The sequence below is a fragment of the Melanerpes formicivorus genome, unplaced genomic scaffold (genome assembly GCF_026170545.1).
Source record: "Melanerpes formicivorus ecotype bairdi unplaced genomic scaffold, bMelFor1.0.p_v2 SCAF_10, whole genome shotgun sequence".
NCBI classification, from domain to species: domain Eukaryota; kingdom Metazoa; phylum Chordata; class Aves; order Piciformes; family Picidae; genus Melanerpes; species Melanerpes formicivorus.
This window is the reverse complement of record NW_027142362.1, coordinates 16,740,180-16,756,769: the sequence shown is the minus strand read 5'-3', so window position 1 is coordinate 16,756,769 and position 16,590 is coordinate 16,740,180. Positions and strand designations below refer to the sequence as shown.

General features: G+C 37.1%; 1 protein-coding gene across 7 annotated transcripts in view; it reads right to left on the bottom strand.

The window, feature by feature from the left end:
- Positions 1–582: 582 nt before the first annotated feature.
- The window catches only part of RNF111 (ring finger protein 111), a 55,959-nt gene continuing 39,951 nt past the window's right edge, over positions 583–16,590 (bottom strand). For 4 of the 7 annotated variants that reach the window (XM_068143939.1, XM_068143940.1, XM_068143944.1 and 1 more), the window contains exons 11-14: positions 6,070–6,162; positions 5,057–5,152; positions 4,068–4,195; positions 583–3,511 (exon numbers count right to left, since the gene is read on the bottom strand). In XM_068143939.1, coding sequence (XP_068000040.1) covers positions 3,394–3,511; positions 4,068–4,195; positions 5,057–5,152; positions 6,070–6,162 — 435 coding nt within the window. In that variant the 3' untranslated portion in view covers positions 583–3,393. The remainder of the gene's footprint in view (positions 3,512–4,067; positions 4,196–5,056; positions 5,153–6,069; positions 6,163–16,590) is intronic. The other 3 variants (XM_068143941.1, XM_068143942.1, XM_068143945.1) reach the window with 2 other exon arrangements.

Genomic DNA, 16,590 nt, shown 5'->3' with positions numbered 1-16,590 from the left:
CCCCAGCAGTTGCTGTACTCGATGAACCAAACCTCCGCAACGCTGACTTGGCTACAGAACCAATTTATCTGTGGAGTGGGCTTACCTCACTCAAAAGAACAACTCGAGACGTTTCACCCAGGGAAAAAATGCCGAAGAGATCATGTTAAAACTTTTAGATTTCACTTAAGACTTGAGGAAGGCATGGCGTCAGCTGGTAACAAGCTAGTCATGATCAGCTTAAGAACTTGTCCTGAGATTCAGGAAATTTGAGTAGTTGCCGGACTGCCAGAAAATTCTGATCACAACTGATATTGACAGTTGTGTTTATTCACATATGTGCAAGTTAATATTTTTATACGCTTCATAAGGGCAGTTCTCCTGAACTGCCAAGTTCCAGGTGCTCTATTTATCAACATATTTAACTGTGATCCTTCAGTGAGGGAATTTTTTTTCTTAGACACTACTTATAGGAATACATATATGGAAAAGAATTGTTATAGACCAAGACTCACAATGGCAAAATGAAGCAAAAGGGGGGAAAAAACCCAAACACCACAACCTAACAAAAAAAGAACTTGCTAAGAAACAAATTTTGAATGATACCAGTCTAACATTTTATTTTATTGCATACAAAAGGATTTTCTTTGACAATGGAATTTTATATGAAAAGTAACTTGATGCATACTGTTGAGAATCTGATCTTCAAAGTCAAAGATGCTGCAGTAAACTTAAGGCAATGCATCTAAGCATATAAAGCACAGTAAGTGGTGGAAATTTTCAAAATCAAAAGCCTATTCTTTATCCTTCTCTTAAATTATTAAGTCACAACTTTCTGGAACAAAAGTAGGCTGCAGCTTTATTAGCCCTGCAATAGCATGTAAGGTCGGAGCACTGTGATTCCTGGCAAATACCTACATGTTCAACACCACATTACAATGTTATGCATACATTTAAAAGCAAGACAGTATCAGTAGCAGTTAAACAAGTCAATTAATGGACCACTAAAATACCTCTAGTACCAGGCACCCAAATCAGGTGCATAAAAGATGTCCTAAAAAAGAAACATATTTCCCAAACTTGTGCTTCTTTGTGATAGAATCAATTTTGACTTCCTTACAGAACATACCCAGGGGCTCAATTACTTCAGACACCTTGCTGGGTTTTTCCATACTGTCTCTCAAGTACCTTCTTGGAAAAAGTATCATCAGATTCCAAGAATCAGTGGTCAACTAATTTCCCTCCTTTTCAACAGTCACTGAAGAACAGAACATTTTTACCAACACAGCTTCAACTTCCACATGCTCAAGAAGCTTCAGCATTAAACCATGTCAGGTTTTGAAGCACTCAAATCATGTGTTAACCTCTCTCCCATATACCCCATCATAGAAGCACAAAGTGGTTTTAAGTTCATTTTAGTAATGCAGTTAAGCTTGAAAACATCCATTTATCACACAAGATGGACTAAAATTTCTCTTCACTTAAAGCTTCAGTGGCAGAGGTGTTACATTTGTTGCCAGCAATAGACACTGTACTGGGAAATGCTACTCCTAACAGATTTAAAAAAAAAAAAAAAAAAAAAAAGAAAAGAAAAAAGGGAAGCAGCTTTAACCAGACAAAACCAAGCATCAGATTAGATAAGGTAATATTTAGAAAGGGATCACTTAGTGTGAACATAACAGTTCATCTTGTAGGTTTACTGTAAACCATTTTACACTCAATTTAATTATGAAAGACAAAGACAAGAGAAACTGAAGGTATTTATTGTTCAATCCACTTACAAAGCAGGTGGCTTAATGCAAGCTTATTGACATGATCATATATATGATCCCCGAGGAACATCTTTTCCAAAGTGACAGCAACACTGTCTCAATGTTTTTGCACATTTGCATTTTGCAATGTTGAGCACATTTAAATAAACTAGAATCTATTATATGTGAATGAATGTTGATGAGCAACTTGAATTCTGATGTGGATTAAAACCTCCTCCAAAGGCAAAATGTTAGTACATTATAACTTAATTCTATATACTATATTATGCAGCAAATCTTAACTATAGAAAATATTTCAATCAGTGATGGACTGTTGGTAATTTATAAAGAGGGAATCTATAATCAAGGCAAAAACTAGGTAACCACAGAATTTGTGTCTCATTTTCTACAGAAATTTACAGGCTTTCAATTTACTAATGAAAAAATAAAACAAGAGACAAGTGGATTTAGCTAACTATTAAGTTTAATAAAAATCCCAAGACAAGCCTGGATCTTTAGAAGTTCTATGAATGTCTGTATATCTGCCACACACAAAAACCCAAAAAAAACCCCAACCAAACAAAACAACCACCCACAACTGAAAAGAAAACCCAAACCCACCAAAAAACTGAAACACAAAAACCCTGCAGCTCTAAGTCCTTATTGAATGGTTTCATATTAAAAAGACAGAAACAGACAAACAAAAAACAAACAAAAGAAAACCCTCCTCAATATGTGCAGATACTTCAACTTAAGTTAAAAGAAGACCAAATAGGTCTCTCTGTATTTCCCTAGTAATTCTTTCAATTCTTTCTGCAAGCATCTACAATCCAGCTAACTAAAATTAACATTTAGTGTTCAACTAGAGCTGTTTCACAGCAGCAAATATTTAAGTTAGGGATTCAAATTTCTAGGCATAGGAAGAAAATGATAAATACAATCCGAACAGCAGTCTAAATGTTTTAATATTGACATTCAATTATATCTGCATTGTGCTGAAACTTTAAAAACAAACACAAAAATCTGATCAGACAAAACCTCTGCTGATGAAGATGCTATATGTATCTGTCAAACAATATAGTTTGCATTCTGTTCCCAGTATTAAGGATGTTCTCTGACTCAGAACTGATATTGTAAATATACAGCAGCCATTTTTTCCTATTTAAGGAATGTCTTGATACATAATATTATCCTTTTCTAGATGATCTTTATACATTTAAACTAAAAAATACGATTAAATTAAGGAATCTGAGGTTAGTAATGAATGAAATCATACTTTCAAAGCTTGATACTATGTAAAACAAACTGAAAAACAAGACCATACAGTTCTACTTCCTAAAGCAGCTAATCTTGCCTGCAAGTTTGGGGTCACAAAGCCCATAATATGTGCAAACAAATGCAATACAAGGAACCATGCAAAATACAGTAATGAATTAAAAGAAATAATGTAAAACCTAAAAACCCAAAAGGTTTATAAATACTCTGAAACTCAACTGTCTTCTACATAAACTGTAGGTCTAGCATTAGTTGTACCATATAGCAGAGCCAGCACTCTAGGTTCAATGCTTCCAAATCTGCGCAGGTAAGTCGTGCCATCTTTGGTTGACTGCAGTACCAGGAGGACGAGAGGGAGTGAGAAGGACAAGAGTTCTGGAAAGTGGTGTCAACTTTCACTAGGCAGCTGAGCCTCAATGTCCACTCTGCAAATGGGGCACTTCTTGTTAGTAATCAGCCACTGATCTACACATACTTGGTGGAAAAGGTGCATACATGGAAGGCGCCTGTTATCAGAACAGGAAAACATTAGTGTTAGCAAAGTATTTCTGTATCAACATACCCATTGGAAAAAAGCAATGTGGTTTTGCCACTGAGGTGTCTATTCTTTTGGCAGGTGCATTTTTTATTTTTAAAGATTCACTAGCCTTTCCAGTTGAGCCTGTGTTTTGGATAGAAAGAAAAAAAAATGCATACAGGCAATGAAATCAAGCGTCAGCTAGCTTCTGCTGCATTATGTGGATTTAAACCTGTTCTAGCTTAAGCAGCATTACTCCAGAAAACCTAAAATTGATAGGCCTGATTAATTCAAAGTATCAGCTTGGACTCGTAACATAGGCAGTCAACTTATGGAAGACTGTAGACAATAACCTACACTCTACCTGAAGACAATACAGACTCAACAATGTATGTTTTCAATTGCAAGCTGTTTTATTAGTTCAACGACATATAGTCTTTAATAACTCTTAACCTCTGCAACCTCTGTTGCAGAGTAGTGTACTGTATTCAAGTATAGTCTCAAAGCCAGGACATTATGTTCTGATTTTCAGAGGTACTATTTACCTGACATCTTCACCTTCCTCCAATATAGACAAGCAGATGGTACACTTTTCCTCTGTGTCTTCTTCTGTTCCTTCATCCCCATCTTGTTTGCAGTGCAGTTTCCTCTGTGAGAACCAATCAGTTGTTACCTTATTAGTAGAGATGACATTATTGACAAACTGAGTAAAATCTGTTTTTAACACATATTCAACATACACTTCTTTGAAAACATTTAATAATATTTATCCAAATGTATTTGAACCAAAATGAATCAAGAACTAGGACCTGGAGCAAAATCACAGGGCATGTCAGATTTAACTACTGTTAATGACAAAAGTCTCCCAGACTGTAAATATATTAATTCCACATTGTTGCAACCAGTCCTTTTACTTGTTGTATACGTATAAATATCTTAATTTTATTCATGAAGAGGCAAAAACTTTAATAATTAATACAGTCCTTTCAAACCTATCTTATTATTTATCAAGTCTGAAAAAACACTATGTAAATATGGATGGGATTCTAATACAAGTATCTCCTAGTGAGAGACAAGTTTCCAAAAGCCTGTACTAGATGCAAAACTCCCTAGTGTCCCAGTCTTCCTAGTGGGATCAGAGTACAGGTTAAAATGACACGCCAAGCAGGTACACATCATGAAAAATTGATTACAAAACTGAAGTCTTACTTGATCTGATGAATTATTACTGAAATCTGTTGACCATTTAGCTACTAATAGTTATTTCTTTGCTTACAAAGCTATTAATAACTGCTGGGCAAGTTACTAAACCATAACAAACCACTTTTATCACATCATAGTAGCTCTTCATCTAGGGACCAATTTTTTTGTTTTCGTTGTACAACAAGCGGCATTGAAATTGTTATCTTGAAATTGCAAGATACAGAAAACATGCACTCTTTGAAGCTGACATTTCTGCAGTTTTAAACTCAATAAATGTTGTTAGATTTTCAAAGAAATAATACAGACAGGTCACAATGTCAGAAATCCTCACCTTTTTGTATTTATGTGGATATGTACATCGTTCTATAGTTCCCTGTGTCGCTCCACGATTAACATTGCCTAATCGTTCTTCCAAGTGAATCAGCTCCTAAAAAAATTATCAAAGAATAAACAGTGTAAGAACTGTTGTTTTAACCACTTTTGAGCAAATATTCATTTTATTGGAAGCCATTTGCAGAACGCCAAGTTCACAATTACCAACTTATTCAAGTGCAGGCAAAGTAAGAGAGTATGTGGCGTGGGAATAGCGATGGGCTTCTGTAGAAAAACCCACGCGACACTGCCTGGTATTTTAAGTACAGGAAAACTATTTTACTACCAAAAAAAAAAAACAACAGGAAATTGTCAGCTAGGAATGGTTATCAGTATGTTCACATGTACTTGCTTTTCTAATGAGGAAAATGCAATTAAAATGCACCACATCAGTATTTGCTTTTTAACAGTCAGGAAGGGTTAGAAGATAAAAAAGTTGCTGAAGTTTAAACATGACCAATTTATTTTTCTCCAGCAATGAGTTTATTAGAACTATGAAATGTCACTGAAGATGTTTTCAGTGGACTAGGTCATTAACTCTCTGCATCTGATACCTCTTCTTTTTTTTTTTTAAGCCCCCTTCAGTGTCAGTTTTTAAGCCCCCTTCAGGACAGCACTGTTAAAGTTGCCAGGCGTCCATAGGTGGATCCTAGGATAGCTATTCAGAGACACCACTGCCTTTTACCAACATATCATGTGAATACTACATCCTACTTTCTGGGTTGGTGGGCAGAGCAAGATGCATTGTCAGTTAATAACCAACTAAGCCTACATTTTCCAGGGCACCTTTTACTGACTGACTTTTCAACATGCTTTAATCCCACTTCAGGATAGTGAGATCATTCTATAAATAAAGGGTATTTTCTCTATGATTCTTTTACAGCTGTATATAGAACTAGGTCTAGCATACACCCTCCCCATACTCCCTCTCAACAGATTTTGATTAATATCTAGTTTTATTCTATTACAAACCTCAAAATTGCCCCTGAAAGGGCCTCTGAATGATGTTCCATCCAATCCCGATGAAATGTAACGGATGTGAGGGTAGCCCGCCATGTCTGGTACCTATTCAAACAGCAGACATTGAAGTTAAACCTATTCAGAACAGTTTCAGTATTTTACTGTCCACTTTGCAAAATTTAGAGTCCTTTTGCTTTTAGTGAATCACTTATTTGTATTCCTCACCTTGAGCATACAATTCCAACTGATGGCATCATACACCACCACTTCAAGCTCTCTAAACAAAACTAGAAGCAAAACAGAAATGAGACTAGACCCTTCATTACAACCTCTCCACATCTCTGTTATGCACTGCTTGGTCTCGCTTCCCAAGTCTCAAAACCTCAACCTACTGTGTATAAACTACCATCAATATCTAGCTATTTTTGCAATAGAACACCTGAAAACTGCATATGAAGTTACAAAAAGAAGTTGCTATGAATTCTCAAATATAACTGAACATCCTCAAATATACTTCAAATGTGGAGGCAAATTAAAAAAAAAAGAAAATAATCACACAACTTCCATCTGAAGTCACCGGCAACTTTACATACACTCTACATTCAAACATCCAGTGACTTCCTTGCTTTCTTGTATATTAAGGGAGATAAGGAGTGAACAGAATACCACTGTCGAGTGATAGACCCTTTGGGCACTACAAGCACCAGTGCTTTTCATACAGGAAAGCAGAAAGATAGTAAATAAACAAAGGGCCACTTTCACAGTAGAGCTTCTGCATTCCATTTTTACCCCTACGAGATGAGTGATTAACAGTAGCGACTTTTTTGTCAGAGTTGGCACTACACTCTCACCACTTAACAAGCACCATGTTCAAATAATCAGATTCTGGTTTTTTTTTCCCGAGAAAAACCCAAATATACAGAATAGCAGAATAGTAAGGGGTGGAAAGGACCTCTGAAGATCATCTAGATCATCTAATTGTAACACCTGTGCTAGAGAAACTAGCATCAATTTTTAATGATCAGGTTATAAAGCCCTCAAAATGACCAGCAGATGCAGTTTATGTAGCCATGTAATGTGCACCGGTATGAAAACTGTAAGCAAAAGGTCATTTGGAAATAACATTAAGTACTTAAGTACTATCTTAGTTTCTCTTCTATCAGCTGGTAACATTTTTGCTGCTGTATGTAACAGCTCAGAAGTCAAACCATGAGGCTGTCAACAAGTCAAGCATCCCAGATATTATTTATGAGGTCAGATATTCATGTGTGGCTTTTCTTATTCCCAGTAAACATTTCTAAACTTAACATATATGAAAGTGTAAAATTGAATTTATGCATTGTGAGAAAGCATAGGCTTAGACAAAGTTACTTGCATAACAAACCAATAAGCTACCTTTTCATATTTTTCAAATCCAGCCTGGTAACTAAAAGCTGACAGAAGCAGAAAAGATTTCTCTGGCCAGAATATACCAGACTAAACTAGTGCAGAAAGTCTAGTGGAGAGCCACTAAGATTATTAGGGGACTAGAACATCTGCCTTATGAAGAGAGGCTGAGAGATCTGGGTCTGTTTAGTCTGGAAGAGATTGAGCAGGGATCTCATTAATGCTTTTAAATATCTAAAGAAGAGTGCTAGGAGGACTGAGCCAGAGTCTTACCAATGGTGTCCAGTGACAGGGCAAGGGGTCATGAACACAGGAGGTTCCACAGAAATACAAGGAAAAAATTCTTTACTTTGAGGGTGAGCACTGGAACAGGCTCTCCAGAGAGGCTGGTGAGTCTCCATCTCTGGAAGCATTTAAAAGCTGCCTGGAGAGTTCCTGTGTGATTTATTCTGGGTGATCCTGCTCTGGCACAGGGGTTACACTAGGTGATCTTCAGAGGTCCTTTCCACACCCTACTAATCTGTGATTCTGTATATTATTTCATTTTTCTTTCAGAAAAGAGAAACAGAATCTGATTATTTGAACATGGTAAGTGATGCCATGTAGTGCTAATATAAGCCACAAATGCAACCACAATATTAGATTTTTGCAAGTCAGAGTAATAGAAACTAACATTCAGAATATTTCCCGAATCCTAATACAGGGTGTGCTTCTCTCATAAGCAGTCTAAATATCTGGTAGGTCTTGTGCTAATTACAGCTGGAGATGGGAAACAAACAAGGAGCATGACTACTGCAAACTCCAATAGTGTATCAATTTAAAGATCTAAGTCATTATGCAAGATGCAGAGTGTATTTACAGAGATTATATACTAATACCTTAATTTTGTATGATTGCAACTACAGGATTTTACATCAGCAGGCACATATATTCATCTTCATAGCTACATGTTTCATGGAAATAATATGTGTTGGTGTCACAGGTCTCACTGACAATATAAACTATAGGAGTAACAATGGAATTTGGGAGACTGCATTAAAAATACAGTAATCTGTAAAAACTAGATTGTAAGAGATCTGACTCAGAAAATCAGTGATTTATGACCCATTCTCCATTTAAGTGTGCAATTCTATTTGGTCTTTCAACTACAGAAAATGCATTTAAAGAACTAGGTGAACTCACCTACACTATTGTTCCATGTTTTTACTAGGCATAGACCTGTTCAGCATCATTTGGAAATTCCTGTTGCCTCTTACTACATTGTCAATTGACTGCCTGAACTCAGAGGATAAAACAAACTCCTGACAAAACCTAACCTCTCAGGACTGACTTTCCCTGATTTGTTTTTCTGTGTGGTTTTTTTTTTGTTTGTTTGCTTTGTTTTATTCACCTGGATATGTAAACAGTCTGTTGGAAAACAACGTGTCTGATAGCACAGATACTACATCACAGGTATACTCCTGTGGAATGCAGTAAGTGAAGTTCCATCTGCTTTAAAGGTCAGATTTTACCAACTGTGCTGACATGTACCAGAACAGGGCTTCCATTTGGAACAGTTCTGCCACTGGAGTCTATTTATTTAAGAAACCTACTAAATTTAGTTTTAAACACTGCAAAACCAACCAAGAATTTCTCTGAGTACATACCACAACAAACTACTGAACTTAGACAATGGAAATATTGGGCAGGACAATACATTTTCATGCTAAGAAGTTGGTCTTCATATTATTCTGATGGGGAACAGCACAATGCCTCTGCAAAATTATGTGAACATACATCATGTACAGGCTCTTACAAAATTTTGAGAGAGAGCAGGGAAAAACACTGTATTTTGAAAAACCATCTCAGCAAGAATAAAACAATTATTTTATGCCTGCAGAAATCAGTCTGCTAACAAGACCAAGATTTAAACTGATAATTTTTTTGACTACTAGAAGCTGGAGGACAGATGGACAAGAGAAAACTATCAGTAATGCCTTACTGTCCTGGTTTTGGCTGTGATACAGTTAATTTTCTTCCTAGTAGCTGGTGTAGTGCTGTGTTTTGGATTCAGTGTGAGAATAACATCGATAACACACTGATGTTTTAGTTGTTTCTAAAAAGTGCTTATCATTAAGTCAAGGAGTTTTCAGTTTCCCATGGCTCTAGAAGGTGTGTATAAAAAGCTGGGAAGAAGCATGGCCAGGACAGAGTGAAGCAACTCTGTGGGGGCTGGGGTAAGTGTTGGTTGCTGGCTGGGGTTAAACCATGACACCAACTAAAAGAACAGTCTAAGAAAAATTCCTTTGACAATTACCATCAAGCATCAAAGAGATGATTTCAGCTCTCTTGAAACAGTTCCACACACAAATGTGTGTTTTCAGAATTTTTCCTATTGAAAGCAAGAAAAAAAGGAAAAGCTTGAAGCCAATGAAGAAAGTAAAGAGTTAAAGATAATGACAGTCTGCACTAGTGCTTGTAGGGATTCAAATTATAATATATATGCTAAAGCAATATGCTCTGGACCTGCACATTCCAGTACAAGTTTGTCAAAACCTGTTTCCTGTAGAACAAGTATCATGTTTCTAGTTTATGAAAGGCAGGTTCTGCCTGCCTGACCTGATCTCCTTCTACAAGTGACCTACCTAGTGAATGAGGGAAGCATCGTGGACATTGTCTACCTGGACTTTAGGCAAAGCCTTTCACATTGTCTCTCACAGCATTCTCCTTCAGAAATTCATGGCACAAGGCTTGGATAAGTGCACTCTGCACTGGATTAAAAACTGGATGGATGGCCAGGCCCAAAGAGTGGTGATGAATGGAGCTAAACCTGTCATGAGTGGTGTTCCCCAGGGTTCAGTACTGTGGCCTGTCCTCTGCAGTATCATTATCAATGATCTGGATGAGAGGATTGAGCGCGCCCTCAGTAAGTTTGCAGATGACACCACGCTGGATGGCTGTGTTGATCTGCTAGAGGGAAGCTTTACAATGGAATCTGGACAGGTTAGACCAATGGGCTAAGGCTAATTGTATGAAGTTGAACAAGGCCAAGTGCCAGATCCTCCACCTGGGTCACAACCACCCCATGTTAAGCTACAGACTTGTGAATGTGTGGCTGGAAAGCTGTGACTTGGAGAGGGACCTGGGGATATTGGTTGACAGTCAACTAAATAGGAGTCAGCAGTGTTCCCAGGTGGCCAAGAAGGCCAATGGCATCCTGGCTTGTATTAGAAACACTGTGGCCAGCAGGAACAGGGAGGTGATCATCCCCCTGTACTCAGCACTGGTGAGGCCACACCTCAAGTACTGTGTTCAGTACTGAGCCCCTCACTACAAAAAGGACGTTGAGGTGCTGCAGGGTGTTCAGAGAAGAGCAATGAGGCTCATGAAGGGAGCTGGGGTTGTTTAGTTTGGAGAAGAGGCTGAGGGGAGACTTCATTGCTCTCTACTACTACTTGGAGGGAAGTTGCAGGGAGAAGGCGACCAGCCTCTTCTCCTTGGTGTCAAGTTACAGGACTAGAGGAAATGGTTTTAAGCTGGGCCAGGGAGGTTCAGGCTGGATGTTATGAAATATTTCTTCACAGAGGGGGTTCTCAAACATTGCAATGGTCTGCCCAGGGCAGTGGTGGAGTCATCATCCCTGGAGTGGTTTAAGCAGCATGTGGACCTGGCACCTAGGGACATGGGTTAGTGTTGACCAGTCAGTGATGGGTTGAGGGTTGGACTGGATGATCTTAGAGGTCTGTTCCAACTGGATGTTTTCTGTGATTCTGTAAAACAAATCCCAGTGATAACACTATCCATTTAGCTGCTTAGGTCCAGATTAATACTAAAAAATAAGTAAAGCTGATCAATTAATATCTTTATAAGCCAAATTCAAACAAGTAGTTTTCATAGACAGACACTGTGCCAAAGAGCAAGCAATGCATGCTGCATAGCTGAAACCGAACTGTAGCTGGGAGGAACATAAAATGAGCACTCTTCAAAAGCACAAAATACTACCAAAAAATCCAAGTAACAGTAATTCATTAAGAAAAAAGCAGCAGCTGCATCACAGAAGTCTATTTTCTTATTTGAAAAATGTAGTTACATTTGGTGCAGCTAATCAATGGTATTTCAAACCTAAACTTTCACATTAAGCTACTATTGTTACACAAAGTTAGAAACTTGAACTGAATGTTCTAATATTTTAACAGGAAGTTTGTTACCTTTTTTTTTATTAAAAAAAACAAAAAACAACACCACAACAGATCAGCCTGTAATATTTTTTACAGACATTTTTTGCCTCTCTTAGAGCTGTGATACTTGTGTGACTACACTTTGAATGACACTATTCTGACCAGCACGTATCTACCATAAAGTACTGGGACTTCTTTGCCTATGCTTCCAATTAACTCCCAATTTTTACAAGTAAGTGTAAAAATGGCCTCAACCACTCAGAGTCCTTAAATAGTAAAAGGAACAAAACAGTAAGGCTCTGGAAAAAAAGGAAACAGCATATGGAAGCTGGAGGTATAACACCTAGGAGAGGTTAAGTTACCATAAATACTTAAATAATTATCTAGAGATCTCCCTCTGACCAGGAAGTTGCAGTTTAGGATCACAAATAAATTAAGGATTTTCCTAAGGCTTGCATCAATCCTACAGAGATTTATCACACCATAGCTAGCAAACTGTAGAGTCCAGGTAGTTTTCCCCCTTGAATTTCATGATCAACAAGACACTATTTAAACAGATAGAAGAGGCTGGGGTCAAGAGACTGGAACAGCATACCATATCCCAGGAACTTAATTTGAGTAACAGGCAGCTGAAACAATTTCAGAGGCATCTCAATAGCCTCTGTTATTTAAGATATATTTTATAAAGCACAAACTTAAAAACAACCCCAAGAAACCAAAATCCAAACCACAAACAAAACAACAAAACCCCCACAAGACACTGCCCGCTACCATATCACACTACTATGCATAATATGATCTGAAAATTACAGCTGACAGCTTGAGTATTTTGAAAACAAGATTAATAGAATACTCTGTCAGTGGCAGGTTTGTTGCTTAAGTTTTAAACAGTCAAAATCCCAGACCGGCTGTGGTAAGTTATTTACCTATACAGGAGTAAGTATATGAAGTTAAAAGGCACAGAGGGAACACTGCTCACTTCAGGTCTATATTGCATTTAACATTTACTTATCAGTGTAGATCTGAAGAGATTTTGTTTTTCTTTGATTACAAAGATAAGATTGAAAGGAGAAAAAACAAGACCTTCTAGTTTTAACCTTCTACTCTACCCTCCATTAAACGGCAAAGGAACAAATTCAATCCATAAAAATAACTCATTTTGTAAAAAAGCATAGTTAAAATATAAAGCACTGACTTTTTAAGTTTCCTAGCAGTAATCTCATATTCAGAGCAAGCTCCCATTTTAAAGCTGAACTAAATTACAATTTCTAAATGAATGTCTGCAGACTTCTGAAACTTTATAACAAATACCACATTATTCTTCATTTTTCTGATCCTTACTTTTTGAAGTCTGAAAAATCTTAGAAATATTCTAATCTTTGCAGTTACAAAGAGTAACCAATCTTACAGCTAAACATAGTATCCTGGTCATTCAGGTAACTGTGCAATATCTGAAAAACAGGAGACACAGGAGAGCCATCAGAATAGAGAAAGGGATCATTTCAGGTTGCTCTCAGGTCAAATTTAGAAACATCTTCTAGAGATTTATTTTTATATTTTTCCTCCTTTCAGATTTCACTATGAACTTGGATGCCTTTTCTGTCCTAAAGCAACAGAAGAAAGGGAATTCTGCTTGGATATGTGTTGCAGCTGTAAATATGGTTAAGCCAGTCAGAATCATGGCTGGTATTACAGTTAATAATGAAAACATCATGTCACTTTCAACATCCACCTCAGCTTATTAAATTACAAAAATTCCCATCCTGTACACCCATATGTGACAATTGGTGCTGGGTACTCTGTGTCAAAAAGCCTTTCATCAACAGTGCCAAAGAGCAGCCAAAGTCACAAAGTAAACAGAAACTGAAGCAGCATCTAACAGCAAGCACTGGCATCAGCAAAGAACAGAAGAACAGATAAATCCCTCTGTCTCCTGGGCCTTTGCTCTCTGACATTTCACTAGTTATTCCATGCAGTGATCCTTCAGCTGATTCTTCTTAAAAATGCTGGTTCAAGTTCACAGAATGGTATTTGTCCAGAAAGGAATTCAGCATAAATATCACTTTGACAGAAAAATCTTTTCCTAAACACATACATGACATTAAAGCAGTAATGATGGGAACACAAGCTACTCTATGCCAGGGTTACATTTAACAACATAATTGTGTTAAATCCAGGATGGAAGCAGCCTAATCCTTGTCTACAGAGACAGGAAGCTGTTTAGCTGCCTTTAATCTAGGACTCATCCTGAAGCAACACTTAAACAGGCGAAAGTTTTTTCAACCAAGTTAACAGAAAAAGAGATTTTGTTTTCCCCACCCTCTATTTGGACTGTCAAAGATATTGAACATTATCTCCCTTAAGATAACTTTGTTTTCTCTCCCTGAGCATTAAACTGCAGTCTACATTCCAGCACTGAACCAGCGAAGTTTAGGTTATCTTAAGGAGAAACTTCTTTACTTTGAGGGTGCTGAAACACTGGAACAGGCTCCAAAGGTTATGAAGTCTCCTTCTCTGGAGACATTCTGTGCAACCTGATCTAGATGAACCTGAGTCAGCAGTGGGGTTGGACAAGATCTCCAAAGGTCCCTTCCAACCCCTATCATTCTTTGATTCTGTGACCTGCATCCAATTAAAATCAAGAGTGCTAGTGGCATTAAAGACCAAATAATCCATTAGGCCCTTTATAGTCTGGGAGTAACTTGAAGAGTTTCTAGTACTCTAGAACAGACAGGGAAAAAATGCATTCTGCCTGCTTTTTCACAAATAACTTTTTTAGCTGAGCTCCTGCAGGAACTATTTTAACAGACTCTCCCTCCAGTAAAGTTGCCATCAAGAATCCAATTAATGAGGCCTGTAAATGGCAATTTAGTACCCTCTGTACTAACTGAAAGAAGAAAGCATTCTTCATACCATTAGCTATGTAGCACACTTAGCAGAGGGACTCTAATCATAGTTAAGCCTTTCCTTCACTGCCCCTTTTCCTAAAGTTTCCTTTGTAACTCCCAGGTAACAGTTGCAATTAAGCTGTTGATTTTTAATAAGAACTAAAATGGCACTTCAGTTTAATAGCCAGCTGTTTGCTAGATGAAAACCTTCACTACACTACTTGCTCTATATTCAAAATCAATTTTGCTGACAGATCTGCTGTAGTCTCACATACATCCAAATGAAGAATCTTTGGCTTTCATTATTGCCATAGAAAGGGCAGAATGCTTCGAACTTACCTTCCAACAATGCTCTAACCTGCCTTTATATTCTTCTAGTTTGTGTAATCTGAATACTCAGAACACAACTTAGTTGTACAACTTAGTTGTACTAACACAACCTGATCACATCAAGAATCAAAACAGATACCAGACATTTGAGGAAGTACTGCTTAGAGCTCTGTATACACTGTTAAACATGCAATCAGTAAAGCATGTACAAAAACTCAAAATACCAACACCTCCCATTAAATTTCATCCAGAGATTCATGAAGTACTGTTATGCAGATCAGATATCTCTACACAAGCACATGAACATGTTTCAGCAGAGTTAAAGGAACCCTAGTTCACCTGCCACTTTTATCAATTAGTAACAGCCATACTGAGGAAAAGAACAAGACTCCCTGAAGTACTTTGTCACACATTCAGGAAATACTTCTGAAGACTACCACAGCTTGCTTTCACTCTACTGATAAAAAAAAGATAAACAGTGGGGGCCCACCTCCTTGCTTGTGTAGCATTATTTTAGTTATAGGAATATCCCTATGAAAGTTAAAATACAGTTAAATGTTTCTTATCATATTGTAATATAAGGATGAACTCAGAGGTTTCTAGAAATGTCAGAACAATAGTGGAAATAAATCCTATAACTGACTTATCCCTGATATAATAATGAGATAGAAGAGGCATATGTTTAACTTGCTGCCTCCTAATGCAATTGTAGTTTCCTGAACTATCAGGAGGGTGTTTTTACTCTAAAGTAGCCATATAAAAATTAAAAAAGAATGCAGAAAATCTTCATTTGAATAGATAGCATACAGGAGACTACACTAAAATACAAATTCTACAGACTGCTCGAGCAAGTCAGTGGTAAGAATGCAAGCTGTGCATAAAGGTGTTACCAAACCTGGTGTATCAGGAAAGTACTTACAGATTACTATCATGTTTGTTAGTAAAATAGCAAGGAACAAGCAATATAAGACCTGATTGTGAAGAGAACACTGTTACACTATTGGTTGTAAATTTACATTTCAATCACTAGATATCAATTCTGGCTACTAACAGAGGAATCACCGGCACATGCAGGTTGGCTGTGAGTTACAATTTTAGCATTTGTTTACAGATGAAACCAAAATTTTGATAGATTATCTAGCTTTAAGAGGGTTAAGTAACATGGGTTAGCTACACAGAATACTCCAAGAAACACGAAACAGACTCTTTTAAAACTAAATTTGTGTCTCTGAATTTTCAGTAAACAAAATTAAAAATATTTTAAATACATCTAAAAATGTTTTTAAAGTAATACCCTGTCGAAATCAGAGAGTTATACTGATTTTCATTGGTTTTCTAGTGCAGATGAAAAAAATAATGTGTAACAAAGGACTAGTTTACACTCACACTTCCTCTTACTTTTAAATCTTTATGCAACAAAATTATATACTTTATTCTACAAAATTAGGTTGATGAATGTCAAATATTGACAACAACTAGATTTCTAGATGGAATTCTAGCTGTGCTGTATTCACCTTAAAAATAAAAGTACCAGTGCTAATCCTCATGCACTAGGTGGGAAGTTGGTATATTTAACAATCATTAAGCTCATTAAAGAAGAATCTGAACTTTAAAAATCAGATGCAGAGGGTCAATGTGTTGAAATAGAAGTAACAATTTAATTCAAATATGTTTCACGCTACAAGAGCTGAAGTAGAAATGTTAGTGCCCTATACTGTTTTAACAGACTAAGCCTAGTTCCCTATCTGGGAGCAACACACAGAAGCACTGGG